General features: G+C 39.8%; 1 protein-coding gene across 13 annotated transcripts in view; it reads left to right on the top strand.

The window, feature by feature from the left end:
* ERC1 (ELKS/RAB6-interacting/CAST family member 1) overlaps positions 1-17,845 on the top strand; it is a 616,103-nt gene that overhangs the window by 453,765 nt on the left and 144,493 nt on the right. For all 13 annotated transcript variants that reach the window (XM_053662643.1, XM_053662623.1, XM_053662620.1 and 10 more), the window contains one exon: positions 11,311-11,455. In XM_053662643.1, the coding sequence (XP_053518618.1) occupies positions 11,311-11,455 (145 nt within the window). The remainder of the gene's footprint in view (positions 1-11,310; positions 11,456-17,845) is intronic.

Here is a 17,845-nt window from a genome sequence, read left to right on the forward strand (position 1 = left end):
AAATGACATTTGAGGAGTAGGACAGTATGGAATGATGGGGAGATCAGAGAATGGCTTTTAAGAATAACTTACACCAAAATTAAAATACAGAAGTGTCTACGATAACAAACTGCAGAGGATACAAAGCAGTGGGTTCATTAAAAACTATTTAGAAAGAACCAACAAAACTTGAATATTGGTCATGGGGACCAAAGAAGAAATCAAATTACTTAAATGCTGTCAGCCTATGTACCTAGGAATATGGTGATTCAATTAACATTGAAACAGAAATTTGTTATGGTGCATGTTAAATTTTATTTAGTGTTGACATATTACATTAAAAATATTTCTGAGTCTTGATGTCCGGCCAAGATAGAGGCGTAGGTAGACACATTGTGCCTCCTTGCACAACTGAAAGAAAGACAACAACAATTTAAAAACAAAAAACAACCAGAACTGACAGAAAATCTAATTGTATGGAAGTCCAACAACCAAGGAGTTAAAGAAGACACTCATCCAGACTGGTAGGAGGGGTGGATTGGGCAGCAGGGGTGGAGAAGACTCTTGGCAAAGAGATGGCTGACAGACCCTGGGCACGCAAGGCGGCAGCTGGTGGACTCAGTGAGGCAGTGGATTGTGGAACAGGGTGCTGCGTGCAAGGCGGCTGGTAGACCAGGCGGTCCCACATTCTTGTGTAGATAAACCAGGCAAAACTGGAGAGGGGGTCAGACTGCACAACCCAGAGACCCAGAGGGGGGAAATAAAGTCTCAAACCACTGATTGAAAACACCTGTGTGGGTTAAAGTGCTGGGAGAAACACCCAGCCTAACAGGAGACTTTGTTGGAGAGACCCACAGGGTCCTAGCATGTACACAAGCCCACCCACCCGGAAAGTAGCACCAGAAGGGCCCAATTTGCTTGTGGGAAGCTGGGGAAGTGACTGAAAGCCGGCAGTGAGAGGAGCAAATGCCATTGTTCTCTTTCAGACCCCCCAAGTACAGTATCACAATACAGCAACGTGGGTTACCCCAGTGGAGCGAACACTTAAGGCTCCACCCCTCACTACGTAACAGGCATGTCAAAACAAACAAAAAAAATGGCCAAAATGAAAGAACAGATCAAAGCTCCAGAAAAAATACAACCAAGCAACAAAGAGGTAGCAAACCTATCAGATGCACAGTTCAAAACACTAGTAATCAGGATGCTCACAGAATTCTTTGAATTTGGTGAGCATGCTAAGGCTATGCTAAGTGAAATAAAGGAAAATGTACAGGGAAGCAATAGAGATGGGAAGGCAATTGGGACTCAAATCAATGGTATGGACCAGAAGGAAGAAAGAAACATCCAACTGGAAAAAAATGAAGAAACAAGAATTCAAAAAAATGAGGAGAGGCTTAGGAACCTTCAGGACAACTTTAAATGTCCCAACGTCTGAATTATAGGGGTATCAGAAGGGGGAAAGGAACAGCAACAAGTGGAAAACTTATTTGAACAATTAATGAAGGAGAACATCCCCTAGCTGGCAAAGGAAGTAAGCTTCTGGGAAGTCCAGGAAGCTCAGAGAGTCCCAAAGAAGTTGGACCCAAAGAGGAACACACTAAGGCACATCATAATCATATTAGTCAAGATTAAAGAGGAGAGAATCCTAGAAGCAGCAAGAGCTAAGGAGACAGTCACCTACAAAGAAGTCCCTATCAGACTGTCAGCTGATTTCTCAAAAGAGACCTTCCAGGCAAGAAGGAGCTGGAAAGAAGTGTTCCAAGTCATGAAATCCAAAGACCTACAACCAAGATTGATCTATCCAGCAAAGCTTTCATTTAGAATGGAAGGGCAGATAAAGTGCTTCTCAGATAAGATCAAATTCAAGGAGTTCATCATCACCAATCCCTTATTATAGGAAATGTTAAAGGGACTCATCTAAGAAAAAGAAGATAAAAAATATGAACAGTGAGAGGACAGCAAACTCACAGTTATTAACAACCACAGCTAAAACAAAAGCAAACTAAGAGGACAGCTAGATCAGGAGTGAACCATAGAAATGGAGATCACATGCAGGGTTAGCAACAGGAGAGTTGGAGGAGGAGAAGGGGGGAGAAGGTACAGAGAATAAGTAGCATAGATGGTAGGTAGAAAATAGACAGGGGGAGGTAAGAATAATATGGGAAATGTAGAAGCTAAAGTACTTATAACACATGGATATGAACCAAAGGGGGGAATGTGGGTAGGAGAGGGTATGCAGGGTAGAGGGGAGTGAAGGGGGGAAATGGGACAACTGTAATAGCATAATCAATAACATATATTAAAAATATTTCTGAGTCTCTAAATAAAAGTGACCTGGAGAGGAGCTCATAAGATGTTCAGGAACTAGAGTTCGAATTACCAGGCGTTTTAGTCAGGCTTGCCCAATAGGATCACCTACAGACTGGTTTTCACTGAGCTTAATTAATATAGTATATCTGCCATACTCTCTGCAGTGTCTGTGTGGGAATTTGGAGAAAAGAGTAATAAGAAATGAGATGAAAGAGTGGAGAGATATCCTAGCAGTTTACAACTCACTCTGGATAGTTAATTGGTGAAGTAACAAGTAAAAGAGGCATCAGAATCAGGGGAGCAAATGAACAACAATAAAAGCAAGAAACAAAATAAAATCATTGATACAGACAACAGAGTAGTTGTTACCATGAGAGAAGAGAAGTAGGGAGAGGAAAAACGGGTAAAAGGGGTCAAATATATGTTAACAGAAGAGTACTAAGCTTCAGGTGGTGACCACACAATAAAGCATGCAGGTGGTCATATTATACAGTTGTATAATATACATCATTTTAATAGTTTCGTGTATTTACATATAATTTATATAATTTTGTTAACCAATGTTACCCCAATAAATTTCATTCTGAAAAGGAACCTAGATTTTACATTTATTTCTTTAAATTATATTTTATTGATTATGCAATTACAGTTGCCCTGATTTTGTCTCCTTTGCCGGCCCCCCACCCAGCATCCCTTACATTCGGCCTTTTGAAGGCCACCAGCAGGCTGATGTGGCCCCCAGTGAAAATGAGTTTGACACCCCTGCCGTACACTGCACAAACCTATTTTGTGTTTCAGTTGCATTTTTACTTTTCTTGAAATAATAAGGCATAATACACCAAAATGTGAATTTTCTTCCATCTTCAATATTAAAATGGTTGCACAAAAATTCACTAATTTTGATAACATTTTTTTAAAGAAGTTCCCAGAAACTGGACTTTCTTTTTTTTTAATTTTTTAAATTTATTTATCTTTAGAGGGGAAGGGAAGGAGAGAGGGAGAGAAATATCAATGTGTGGTTGCCTCTCGTGACTGACTCCCCTGCTGGGAACTGGCCTGCAACCTAGGCATGTGCCCTGACTGGGAATCGAATAGCGATTCTTTGCTTCACAGGCCCATGCTCAATCCACTGAGCTACACCAGCCAGGGAAATAACATTTTTTAAATGCACATTGATACGACAGGTGTCACAATAAAATCTAACAAAATTGTTTTGCATGATGTTAAAGACAACTTAAGCACTACTAGAACCATCTTACAGAAAACTGAATGAACTTTTTTGGCCAACCCAATACATTTCTCTTAAACATGTACACACACATATTTAACAGTCTCTTAAATTGTTAAACATCATCATTCCAATATTAATTATATATTTTAGTAATTAGTGATAGAAAGCTAAGATACAGGAGTTATCAAAAAAATTGAGCCGCATTTGCCGTGGATATTTGCTTCCTCTTTCTGAAATTTTCTCAGAGGGCAAAGAGGACAGGGGAAGTGGTGATACTATTTCTTTCTTTATTTTTTCAGTGTTATTGTTTCTTCAAGCTCAAATTCCACAGCAGAATACTTTTAGAGACATCTTGATTCTATTAGAATTTACAGGTCAAAGGGCAGATTCAACTGTTCTGGTAGTTTCAAGCATCGGGAATGAAGTGAATAGACCACTTAAAGTTGTATTTTTGCTACTACGTACTTACTCATTATGCAGGCAATGTGGCATGTTAGTCATGCATGCAGTTGGGGGTTTCCAATCACTTTAAAAGTTTCTGTGTCCACATTTTCAATTTTTGCTTTTAACTGAGTAGTTGACCTAACAGGACAAAGAGAGTAATTTGACTGGAGGAGCATCAGAGTTTTTATTTTGCTCAGGGTTTGTAGCATCCATGTATTTTATTCGCTTATAGCATTCCCTAGCGGCTCATGGGAAGTGAAGTCAGAATGTGCTCCACTAGCCACTCTTCGTTTTCTGTGAATAGCCTTTAGTTGGTAAACTTCTGAAAGTCAATTGTTAATCCCCATCAATGTCCATTTTCTTCAAACCATATTAGAATATTAGAGTAGGTGTATTCCAGATCTTAAGCAGCTGACTCTGATTTTTAAAGAGAACTATTCCTGGGTTTTTTAATTTTCTTTTTCTTTTTAAATTTTATTTATTTTTAGAGGTACAGAGAAAGAGTAACATCAATGTGAGAGAGAAACATTGATCTGTTACCTCTCATATGTGCCTCAACCAGGGACTGAACCCACAACCCACGCATGTGCTCTGACCAGGAATCAACCAACAGCCTTTCACTTTGCAGGAAGGGTACCCAACCACCTGAGCCACAGTGGTTAGGGCTCTTTTCTTTTTCATATGTTCTGTATCTTTCAGTTTTTCATCAATGAAAGCATATTAATTTTACCTGAAAGTATTTTTTTTCAAAGAAGCAGTTTTATTGAGTACGTAGCTACTGAAATAAGGTTTTTTTTTGAAATTTGCTCTTTTTCACTCTGTATTCTATTGCATCTGTCCTTAACATTAAGTTTTTAGTGTACACACTTTCGAGTGCTGTTGTTAAAACTTAACTGTATACAATCAACTATACAGTATGGTCTTTTCTATCAGATGTATTAAGGCAGGGGAATCAAACTCATTTTCAGCGGGGGCCACATCAGCCTTGCGGTTGCCTTCAATGGGCTGAATGTAATTCTAGGACTGTATAAATGTTAACTACTCCTTAACCAAGGGCAAGGAGCTCAGCACTGCCACTGGGTAGAAACAAGGTGCCAGCCAGATAAAACAAGGTAGAGGGCTGGATTCGGCCCATGGGCCTTGTGTTTTCCACCTGTGTACTAAGGGAACAACAATTTTTATTATTCCCCAAAAGTTACATTGCCATTGCTACTTTGTAACTTTTATATTCTTGCCTGACTTCCAATTTTTTTTCAAGGAGTTATTCTCCCCTATAGTGTCCATTTCAAATTTACCAAAATTATGGATCAAAAAAAAAAATACTACCTACATTGCTTTCCCAAAACAAAAGAAAAACCTAAAAGCTAATATACCCATAAAAGTTACTGACATCACCCAGAGTTTACATGAATATAAGTGCTGGCGGTGAAAATGGCACCAGGTGTTAGACCTTGGTTTAGCAACATCAGTACTTGAGCTCTGGCTAAGAAAGAATTCAGAGCCCAGCCTCAAACTTTAAGAGACAGTTTATTTTGAGAATCACAGAGGTAGAAGTAAGCCACAGAAGAAACAGGCTCAGGAAACAAGTTACAGAGGCAAAAGAAAGGATGCTTTGAACTTAGGAGAAAGAGAGACAAGGAAAACGCACCAGGGGGTAAGGGGCGGGGAAAGACATGGGTGTGCTCCACAGGAAAAGGGCCAGGCTGGATCTTCTTTCCTAAGGGCTTATACTGGTAGGGATCTGAGGGGAGATCAGGGGAGAACCTCAGTAAAACATTCATCAGCTTTCCAGGTGTGTCCTTCAGGGCCATGGTCTTTACTGATTGTTCAGTGCCAGAGCAGGGGTCATTAGTCAATGCAGCTAGTCCTGATGTCAGCCATGGAATCATTACTTGTCTGGTTTTGCTGCTTTTCTGAGCCTAGAGCTGAAATACAACTGAGGCCCAGGTGATATCCCAAATGGTTAATGCTGGAGGGAGTGGTCATGCAAGGGCCTGCCTGAGAGTTGAATTAGGTTACTCTTTAGCCCCTTGTTCCTCCTCCAAGGGGGTCTACTGCATGACTAGAGATGTGCTAGGGAAGGAAAGGTCACCCTGCGTGCAAGGTCCTTGTTTTCCCAGTTTTGCCTGTAGTTAGACCCCGGGGCTTTCCAGCCTGGTGACCTTCTGTACTGGATCCATTGTCCTTGTTGCACTCTTGTCTAACTGCCTGCCCCATAAGTACAATATGTAATCAAAACATTTTATTCTCTTGACTATTAATTGCTCTTTTTTAGGCACATGCACATGTAGAAATCAATGTCAATAGTATACTTTTAAAATAGGAAAGGGACTTCCTGCCAAGATGGATGCATAGATGGAAACACTGTACCTCCTCGCACAACCAAATTTAAGGACAACAAAGATTTAGAACAAAAAACACAACCAGAACAGACAGAAAATTGAACTGCACCAAAGTCCGACAACAGCAAACCATTCATCCAGACTGGTAAGAGGGCCAGAGTGGGCGGCCAGCAGAGAGGAGTCCCAGCAGGAAGAGGCGGTGGTTGGCAGACTGGGGTAGGGGGATGAAACAAACAAACCCAGTGAGGGTGCAAGGCAGTTGGCTGACTGCAGACACACATTTTCTCACAGATAAACCAGGAAAAAAAAAAAAAAACCAATCAGTGAGACAGACCGTACAACCCAGGGCCCTGGCTACAGGACATAAAGCCTAAAAGCACTGATTGAAAAAACTTTCAGGGCTTTAGGTGCCGGGAGAGGCTCCCAGCCTCACAGAAGAGTTTGTTGGAGAGACCCACAGGGTCCTAGAACGTACACAAGCCCACCACCCTGGAACAAGCAACAGAAGGGCCCAATTTGCTCGTGGAAAATGGCAGAAGGGACCTAGTTCCCAGAGAAGGGTGGAACAAGCGCCATTGCTCCCTCTCTGACCCTGCCCCCACATACAGAGTGACAACTCAGCAACATGGATTGCCCCGCACTGGTGAACACCTAAGGCTCTGCTGTACGTAACAGGCACAGACAGACCAAAACATTATGGCTCAAACAGAACAGATCAAAGCGCCAGAGCCAGTACTTCTAAGCAACCAAGAGATAGCCAGCCTATCAGATGCACAGTTCAAAACACCGATGATCAGGATGCTCACAGAACTGGATGATTTTGGTCGCAAATTAGATGAAAAAATGAAGGCTGCACTAAGTGAAATGAAGAAAAATGTACAGGGAACCAGTAGCGATGGAAAGAAAACTGGAACTCAAATCAATGGAGTGGACCAGAAGGAAGAAAGAAATATCCAACTAGGAAAAAATGAAGAAACAAGAATTCAAAAAAAATGAGAGGCTTAGGAACCTCCAGGACAACTTTGAATGTTCCAATGTCCAAATTATAGGGGTGCCAGAAGGGGAAGAGGAACAGCAACAAGTGGAAAACTTATTTGAACAAATAATAAAGGAGAACTTCCCCAATCTGACAAAGGAAAATAGACTTCCAGGAAGTCCAGGAAGCTCAGGGAGTCCCAAAGAAGTTGGACCCAAGGAGGAACACACCAAGGCACATCATAATTACATTACCCGAGATAAAAATGAAGGAGAGAATTCTAAGAGCAGCAAGGGATCGGGGGACAGTCACCTACAAAGGAATTCCCATCGGACTCTCAGCTGATTTCAGCTGATTTTTCAGAAGAGACCTTGCAGGCAAGAAGGGCTGGAAAGAAGTATTCCAAGTCATGAAAGGCAAGGACCTACATCCAAGATTGCTCTATCCAGCAAAGCTTTCATTTAGAATGGAAGGGCAGATAAAGTGCTTCTCAGATAAGATCAAATTCAAGGAGTTCATCATCACCAATCCCTTATTATATGAAATGTTAAAGGGACTCATCTAAGAAAAAGAAGATAAAAAATATGAACAGTGAGAGGACAGCAAACTCACAGTTATTAAGAACCACAGCTAAAACAAAAGCAAACTAAGAGGACAGCTAGATCAGGAGTGAACCATAGAAATGGAGATCACATGCAGGGTTAGCAACAGTAGAGTGGGAGGAGGAGAAGGGGGGAGAAGGTACAGAGAATAAGTAGCCATAGATGGTAGGTAGAAAATAGACAGGGGAGGGTAAGAATAATATGGGAAATGTAGAAGCTAAAGAACTTATAACACATGGACATGAACTAAAGGGGGGAAATTGAGGGAGGGGGTGTGGAGGGGAATGACGGGGGGAAATGGGACAATTTTAATGGCATAATCAATAAAATACATTTCAAAATAAAATAGGAACAAAAGCGGTGTGTTCATCTATTACAGGACTTTTAGAGGGTGAGAGCCCTAGGATATGTGAGAGAAAGTGTGATTCTGTGCAGTTCAAAGTATATTATCAATGCTGAGTAAAAGACAAATAGACACAGAATTTCTAGTTGAATTATATATAAGACAAAAAGACTTCAAATTATATGTTATTAAAGAGACAATATCCCAGTGACTCAGCCTCCAGTGCCACATCTCATATTTTAAATTTTAGAATCTGAATTGTCACCTGTTGCTGTTTGGTAATGTGACATTTTACTCCAGATATTAACTGTACCACACTAGCTGCCCAAATATATCGCTTATAAAAGAATCTGGAATTCAGTCAAGAATCTCCAACAATGTAGAATAATTTTTACTATTTTCTATTATGATGTTTTCCTTAAGCATAGAATGGAACTGAGATCACATCAATTTTGTATCTTGATTTCAGCAAAGGTGCTCATGACTCAGCATAATTCAATTAAAATTATCTTGCTCTGGCTGGTGTAGCTCAGTGGATTGAGCGCCGGCCTGCGAACCAGAGGATCGTAGTTCGATTCCCAGTCAGGGCACGTGCCTGGGTTGCAGGCCAGTTCCCAGCAGGGGCCGCACTAGAAGCAACCATAAATTGATGTTTCTCTCCCTCTCTTTTTCCCTTCCCCTCTAAAGATAAATAAAATCTTTTAAAAATGTTTTTAAAAATAATTTATCTTTATTCATCTTTTGTTTGCCTGCTGCTAACGTGTAATTCTCACAGTGCACTGAAATGCAGCACCCTAATTGAGAAAGGATATTTCTTATTTCGGCTTTGTCAGTCTTTGAGCTTCCTACAAAGGAACAGATGCTAGCAATCAACAGGAAACTGCGTTGTGACACCATCTTGAACTCCTTCACCTTTAAGCTCATTTCACCCCTTAACATATTTTTTCGGTGGTCAGTGGATGTATTTAGACCATCATTATCCCTTTGGTGTTGACTGGAGCTTCATGGAATACACCAAATGCCATATCTTAGAATTAAATAGTGTGTGGAACAGTGGAAAGCTATACTGAAGTCGTTCAGGCTCTTCTTTCCTTATAACAGCAAAGACTAGTTAAACAAATCTTCATTTCCATAATGTAAACTAATCTACAGCCTCCCTTTGTTCAGAGTTCCCCAGACCTACCCATCCAAAATATTCTTGTCAGAATATTCAAGATAGTCTTCCAATTTGTGGCTAAATTAAACCTCTTCCATATGACTGCCATCAAAGCATAATTATCTTAACAAAGATGGAAGCAAAGTTAAACCTGGGCAGTGCATTCTTAGATTCAGCATTTTCTGTGTCATAAGTATAGGTCACTTACATGGTTCCTGTAAATCAAATCTGTCTTCCCACAGATGACTTACATAGAAGATGAGCTATTGAGGAACACATTTTAGACAGACTAATTGCTTACCCACTTCATTGTGATTATTTTGTAAATTCCTCATGTTCTCCCCCTACCAAACTTCATCTTCTCTTCATTCTGGATAGTAACCAAAAAGCAGTTAGCTAAACCACAAGGAATCTGTAAAGTTTAAATTATTGTTTCAAAGTGTGCAGATCATTGCCAGATAAAGTCATGACTAGAAATTTAATTTGCATTAATGACATAAAAAGAATCAAATTATAGACATTTAGAATGCCCAAGAAACAGATGGCTGAGTTTCTGAATCCTGTTGAATAACATTTATTTGTTATACACTCTATACATAAAAATGTTTTCACTTTCCCTAATGCTTTCTTTCACATGAAAGCAACTGAATAGTTATCAAAAAATAAGCTAAGTGGGTGAAGTATATTGATGACAAGATTATTCTTACTTTAAAAAATTAGCTTTGTAAAAAAAAAATTAGCTTTGTTTACTTTTCAAATTTACCTATATTGTAGGAATGCTTTTTTTTCATTTTTTGTATTGTTGTTCAAGTACAGTTGTATCCATTTCCCCACCACCACCACTTCCTCCCCACTCCATCCATACCCACCTCCTACCCTCGATGCTACTCCCTTTAGCTTTGTTTATGTGCCCTTTATACATGTTTCTTGACAACCCTCCCCCTGTTTCTCCCCATTATCCCCCCTCCTCTCCCCTCTGGTCACTGTCAGTTTATTCTCTATTTCAATGTCTCCAGTTATATTTTGCTTGCTTGTTTGTTTTGTTTGATTAGGTTCCACTTATAGTGACATCATATGGTGTTTGTCTTTCATCACCTGGTTTATTTCACTTAGCATAATGCTCTCCAGTTCCATCCATGCTGTTGTGAAGGGTGTGAGCTCCCCCTTTCTTCCTGCTGCATAGTGTTCCATCATGTAAATATGCCAGGGTTTTTTGATTCGCTCACTTACTGATGGGCACCTACGTTGCTTCCAGCACTTGGCCATTGTAAATTGTGCTACTATGAACATTGAGGTGCACAGGTTCTTTTGAATTGGTGCTTCAAGATTCTTAGGTTGTATAGTCCCAGTGCTGGAATTGCCAGGTCAAAGATGGCAGTTCCATCTTTAGTTTTTTGAGGAAATTTCATGCTGCTTTCCACAGTGGCTGTACTAGTTTGCATTCCCACCAACAGTGCACTAGGGTTCCCTTTTCTCCACATCCTCGACAGAACTTGTTGTTTGTTGACTTGTTTATGATGGCCATTCTGACCTGTGTGAACTGTTCTCACTGTGGTTCTAATTTGCATTTTTCTGATGGCTAGTGATGCTGAGGCTATATTTACTCAATTTTATGCTTCTGCCCCCTTTGTCAAATATTGACTATAGAAACTTGGGTTTATTTCTGGGCTCTCTATTCTGTTCCATTGTATATCTAAGAACTCTTTATTGAGATGTCAGTATAACAGTATGATAAAGATACTTAGAGTAAGAAAAATCTGAATGGGATTCCTGGCCACACTCTTTACTTCAAGCGTGAATGTGGGCAAGCTGTGTGAACTTACTAAGCCTTAGTTTCATCACCCATAAAATGGGCATAATAACAATAGAAACTTCAAAGAACTGTTTGAGTATTAAATGAAAGCCTGGCATTTTCTTTCTTTTGCAGGCAAGAAGCTCTTCTAGCCGCCATTAGTGAAAAGGATGCCAATATAGCTCTTTTGGAGCTTTCATCCTCTAAGAAAAAGACTCAGGAAGAAGTGGCTGCCCTGAAGCGGGAGAAGGATCGTCTGGTGCAACAGCTCAAGCAGCAGGTACACTTCAATGCCAGCAGGGTCACTGGGACCAGCTCTCATACCATTCTCTACCCATGTGCTTGCCAGCTCACATATTAAGGTCTTGTGTCTCATATTAGACTTCTGTTCTTTGTATCTAGTTAAGTTTCTTTTTTTTAAGGGCTTTTGTCTTTTTGTGATTGTTGACAGATGTCCCCGTTTTTCCCCCCTTTGCCCACCTGTACCCATCTCCTGCCCCACCTTCCGTCTGCCCATCCCCATAGTGCGCTCTGTCTCTGCGTGTCAGGCATGCATGGTCTTTGACTAATTCCTTCACTTTCTTTAATCCATTCGCCCCGACCCTCTGACAGCTGTCTTTTCCATGATCCTTTTTAAAATTGAATTTATTGGGATGACATTGGTTAATATAACCATATAGGTTGCAAGTGTACAATTCTGTGATACATTATTTGTATATTCCATTGTGTATATACTACATATTGCATAGTTAATCTTTATGAGCTGAGTTTTCATCTTTATAAATCTCTAGCTATGTGTAGGAAATACAGAGTATTTTTGGTAAGAGGCGTAGTCTAGAAAATGTCACCAGTCTTCTGTGAGAGTGTTTCTTTAACTTTGTTCAATGACTGGATGAAATGAGTGAAATTCAAATGGCCATTTGAAATAAAAAAGGCTTATTTTTTATAGCCAGTTAAATTCCTATTACAGAAGGCCCTAAGTATATTTTATTGAAATGAATTCCAGTTATTCAGAGCTGGGTAAGCTCTAAAGGTAAGAGCAAAGTTTTGCCCTTTTCCTTTCCAAATGTAATGATTAATATTTTTGTCAGGCCTTTAATCTGTGAAAATAAAAGCTAAAAAATTGTCCTTTGATGTTTGCATAACAGTGTAAATATATTAATGGGCAGAACTTACACACTTAAAAATGGGTAAAATGGGCCCTGGCTGATGTGGCTCAGTTGGTTGGAGCATCGTCCCATAAAAAAGAGGCAGCCAATCAATGTTTCTCTCCTCCCTTCTCCTTCCTTTCCCCTCTCTCTAAAACCAATAGGCATGCCCTTGCATGAGAAGAAAAACTAAAATGGGTAAAATGGTAAAGTTCTGTTATGTATATTTTACCACAATTTAAAAACCGGGGGGATTCTTTTTTGCAAATAAGCAGAAAGATGAATGCTCAAGCCTGAGTCCCCTCCTGCACTGTTACTGCTCTTGACTGGCCATTCCCATGTGATTTGCATTGTCCACCATCCCATCCTCCAGTATTGTTCACTGCGTTCTTGATCACGTGTTCTGTGCACGTTGGCTGTCCAGATTTGCCGTTCTCCCTGAAGTAATCAGACTGCACAAGTGTTTCAAGGAAAGAAATTTCTTTTCTATTGTGGGTGATCAGTCAACAGTTGATAGCCTTTTTTGGCATAATATTTAATGTCCAAATTAGCAAGAATCCATATTTACACAATAAAAATAATTTCTCTGTTTACAGACCAATATTAAAACTGCTTAAAAATAGACTATTTTATTTTATTTTTTAAATTTATTTAATTTATTGTTCAAGTACAATTTTCTGTTTTTCACTCCCATCCCAGCCCACGCCCTCAGTGCTCCCCACCTCCCTCCCATTTCCACCCCCCTTAGTTGTTGTCCATATGTCCTTTATACTAGTTCCTGTAAATCCTTCCCCTTTTTCCCTTGAAATTCCCTCCCCTCTCCCCTCTGATCACTGTCTTCTCTGTTCTCTATTTCAGTGGCTTTGCTTTTATTTTGCTTGCTTGTTTGTTTCATTATTTAGCTTCCTGTTAAAAGGTGAGATCATATGGTATTTGTCTTTCAACACCTGGCTTATTTCACTCAGCATAATACTTTCCAGTTCCATCCATGCTGTTGCAAAGGGTAGGAGCTCTTCCTTCCTTCCTTCCTTCCTTCCTTCCTTCCTTCCTTCCTTCCTTCCTTCCTTCCTCCCTCCCTCCCTCCCTCCCTCCCTCCCTTCCTTTTTTCCATTGTGTATATGTACTATAATTTTTTGATCCATTCATTTACTGATGGGCACCTAGGTTGCTTCCAGCTCTTGGCTGTTGTAAATTGTGCTGCTATGAACGTTGGAGTGCATAGGTTCTTTTGCATTGGTGTTTTAGGGTTCTTAGGATATAATCCCAGCAGTGGAATTGCTGGATCAAAAGGCAGGTCCATTTTTAGTTTTTTTTAAGAAAATTCCATACTGTTTTCCACACTAGTTGTACCAGTCTGCAATCCCACCAGCAGTAAACTAGGGTCCCTTTTTCCCCACAACCTCTCCAACATTTGTTGTTTGTTGCTTTGTTTATGATAGCCATTCTGACCTGTGTAAAGTAGTATCTCATTGTGGTTTTAATTTGCATCTCTCTGATAGCTAGTGATATTGAGCATCTTTTCATGTGTCCCTGGATCTTCTGTATGTCCTCGTTGGAGAAATGTCTGTTTAAGCCCTTTGCTCACTTTTTAATTGGGTTGCTTGTCTTCTTAGAGTGGAGTCATGTAAGTTCTTTGTATATTTTGGAGATTAAACCATTGTCTGAGGTATCATTGGCAAATATGTTTTCCCATACAGTTGGATCTCTTTTTATTTTAATACTGTTTTCTTTAGCTCTGCAAAAGCTTTTAATTTTGATGAGATCCCATTTGTTTATTCTTTCCTTTATGTCCCTTGCTCTAGGGGACATATCAGTAAAAAAGTTACTGTGTGAAATATCTGAGATTTTCTTGCCGATGTTCTCCTCTAGGACGTTAATGGTGTCACAGATTATATTTAAGTCTTTTATTCACCTTGAATTTATTTTGGTGTATGGTGTAAGTTGGTGCTCAAGTTTCATGTTTTTGCACGTAGCTGTCCAGTTGTCCCAACACCATTTGTTGAAGAGGCTATTATTAGTCGATTTTATGTTGCTGCCCCTTTTGTCCAATATTAATTGACTGTAGAGAGTTGGGTTGATTTCTGGGCTCTCTGTTCTATTCTGTTCCATTGGTCTATGTGCCTGTTTTTATGCCAGTACCAAGCTGTTTTGATTGCAGTGGCCTTGTAATACAGTTTGATATCAGGTATTGTGATCCCTCCTCCTTTGTTCTTCTTTCTCAAAAGAGCAGCTGCTATTCAGGGTCATTTATGGTTCCATATAAATTTTTGAAGTGTTTGTTCTGTGTCTGTGAAGTAACTCATTGGTACTCTTAATAGGTATTGCATTGAATCTGTATATTGCTTTGGGTAGTATGGACATTTTGATGATGTTAATTCTTCCAATCCATGAACAAGGTATATGTTTCCATTTGTTTGTGTCTTCCTTGATTTCTTTCTTCAGTGTTATATAGTTTTCTGCATACAGGTGTTTTACGTCCTTGGTTAGGTTTATTCCTAGATATTTTATTTTTCTTTTTCCTATATTGAATGGCAAATTCAAATTATATTTATTGCTAAATTTTCTTTTTGCTGTATTTTTTTCTTGATTTTTGCTTCTGCTGTTTCGTTGTTGGTATACAAAAATGCCTTTGATTTCTGGATATTGACTTTGTAACCTGTTGTTTTGCCAAATTCATTTATTAGGTTGAGCAGTTTCTTGGTAGAGTCTATAGGATTTTCCATGTACACTATCATGTCATCTGCAAACAGCGACAGTTTTGTTTTCTCCTTTCCAATTTGGATGCCTCTTATTTCCTTTTCTTGTCTGATTGCTGTGGTTAAAACTTCCAATACTATATTGAATAGAAGTGGTGAAAGTGGCCAACCTTGTCTTCTTCCTGACCTTAATGGAAAAGATTTTAGTTTTTGCCCGTTGAGTATGATGTTGGCTGTAGGTCTCTCATATACGACCTTTATTATATTAAGGAATGCTCCCTCTATTCCCACTTTGCTGTGAGTTTTTTTTATCATAAATGGGTGTTGTAGCTTATCAAAAGCTTTTTCTGCATCTATTGATATGATCATGTGATTTTTGTCTTTGCTTTTGTCTATATGATGTATTACATTTACTGATTTGCGAATATTGAACCATCCTTGCATCCCTGGGATGAATCCCACTTGGTCGTGGTGAATGATCTTTTTAGTTTATTGTTGGATGCGGTTTGCCAACATTTTGTTGAGGATTTTAGCATCTATGTTCATCAGCGATATTGGCCTGAAGTTTTCTTTCTTTGTTGTATCTTTATCTTGTTTAAGGATTAGGATGATGCTGGCTTCATAAAAAGAGTTTGGGATTCTTCCATCATTTTGGATTTTTTGGAATAGTCTGTGAAGAATAGGAGTTAGCTCTTCCTTAAATGCTTTGTAGAATTCTGTGTACCTATCTGGTCCGGGGCTTTTGTGTGATGGGAGTTTTTTTATTACTGCTTCAATTTTTTTTGCTGTTATTGGTCTGTTCAGGCTTTCTGCTTCTTCTTCATTGAGTTTTGGAAGATTATATTTTTCTAGACATGTGTCCATTTCCCCTAGGTTTTCGAATTTCTTGGCGTACAGTTCTTCATAGTAATTTCTTACAATACTTTGTATTTCTGTGGTATCAGTTGTAATCTCTCCTCTTTCATTTCTGATTGTGTTTATTTTCGTTCTCTCTCTTCTTTTTCTTTTTAATTTATTTTTATATTGATTATGCTGTTACAGTTGTTCTATTCCCCCCTTCATTCCCCTCCACCCTACCCCCTGTCCCCACCATTACCCCCCTTTAGTTTATGACCATGTCTCTCAAGTTCTTTAGATTCTATATTTCCCATACTATTCTTGCCCCCCCCATCTATTTTCTATCTACTGTCTATGCTACTTATTTTCTGTACCTTATCCCCGCTTCTCCTCCTCCCACTCCCCTGTTGCTAACCCTCCTTGAGATCTTCATTCCTATGTTTCCACTCCTGATCTAGCTGTCCTTTTAGTTTGCTTTTGTTTTAGGTGTGGTTGTTAATAAATGTGAGTTTGTTGTCCTTTCACTGTTCATGTTTTTTTAACTTCTTTTTCTTAGATAAGTCCCTTTAACATTTCATATAATAAGGGCTTGGTGATGATGAACTCCTTGAATTTGATCTTATCTGAGAAGCACTTTATCTGTCCTTCCATTCTAAATGAAAGTTTTGCTGGATAGAGCGATCTTGGTTGTAGGTCTTTGGATTTCATGACTTGGAATACCTCTTTCCAGCCCCTTCTTGCCTGGAAGGTCTCTTTTGAGAAACCAGCTGACAGTTTGATGGGGACTCCTTTGTAGGTTACTTTCTCCTTAGCTCTTGCTGCTTCTAGGATTCTCTCCTTTAAAGATATTAAAGATATCTTTAATCTTGGCTAATGTAATGATGATGTGCCTTGGTGTGTTTCTTGTTGGGTCCAACTTCTTTGGGACTCTCTGAGCTTCCTGGATTTCCTGGAAGTCTAGGTCCTTTGCCAGACTGGGGAAATTCTCCTTTATTATTTGTTCAAATAAGTTTTCCACTGGTGGCTGTTCCTTTCCCCCTTCTGGTACCCCTATAATTCAGATGTTGGAGCTTTTAAAGATGTCCTGGAGGTTCCTAAGACTCTCCTCATTTTTTTGAATTCTTGCTTCTTCACTCTTTTCTGTTTGGCCATTATTTGCTTTCTTCTGGTCCCCTCCACTGATTTGAGTCCCAGTTTCCTTTTCATCGCTGTTGGTTTCCTATACAATTCCATTCATTTCAATTAGTTTCGCCTTCATATGTTTCTCTAATTTGTGGCTATAATCAACCAGATCTGTGAGGATCCTGATCACCAGTGTTTTCAACTGCGCGTCTGAGAGTTTTGCTATTTCTTCATCGCTTAGATTTATAGGCTCTGGGGCTTTGAGATCTTCTTGAGCCATTTTTACTCTGTTTGCACCAGTTAAGTTTGAGGAGGGGAGCCTTAGACTCCCAAGTCGCTGGGTTGTGATGCTGTATGTGGAGGCAGGGTTAGATCTGGGAAATGGTGGCGCCCTCCTTACTGCTCGCCACTGGGGCTGCTGGCTCTCGTCCAATCGCCCACTCCCTCGCTTGTCTATCCAAGCACGAATGCGCGACCACAGTCAACCCACAGCCCTGCTCCCTTGCTGTTTCCCCAAGATTGCTTGCTGAGTTGCCCACCAGGTCCATCCCTGCACCTGGATTTCCCATGCCTGAGTCTGTCTGACCAAGTTTTCCTGTGCTACCCCGCTCTGCCAGCTGCTGGTTTCGCCCCTCTTACCGGTCAGGCTGAAGAATTTGTTGTTATCAGACTTCCAAAAAGTTCAGTTTTCTGTGTTCTGGCTGTTTTATGTTGCTAATATTTAGTTGTCTCTAAACTTGGTTGTGTGAGGAAGCACGGGTCTCCACCTATGCCTCCATCTTGGCAGAAGTCTCTCTTCTTTTCTTGATGAGCCTACTTAAAGGCTTGTCTATTTTGTTTATCTTTTCAAAAAAACAGCTCCTGGAT

This window comes from Artibeus jamaicensis, unplaced genomic scaffold, assembly GCF_021234435.1.
Source record: "Artibeus jamaicensis isolate MK-2021 breed Jamaican fruit bat unplaced genomic scaffold, CSHL_Jam_final contig_1028, whole genome shotgun sequence".
NCBI lineage: Eukaryota > Metazoa > Chordata > Mammalia > Chiroptera > Phyllostomidae > Artibeus > Artibeus jamaicensis.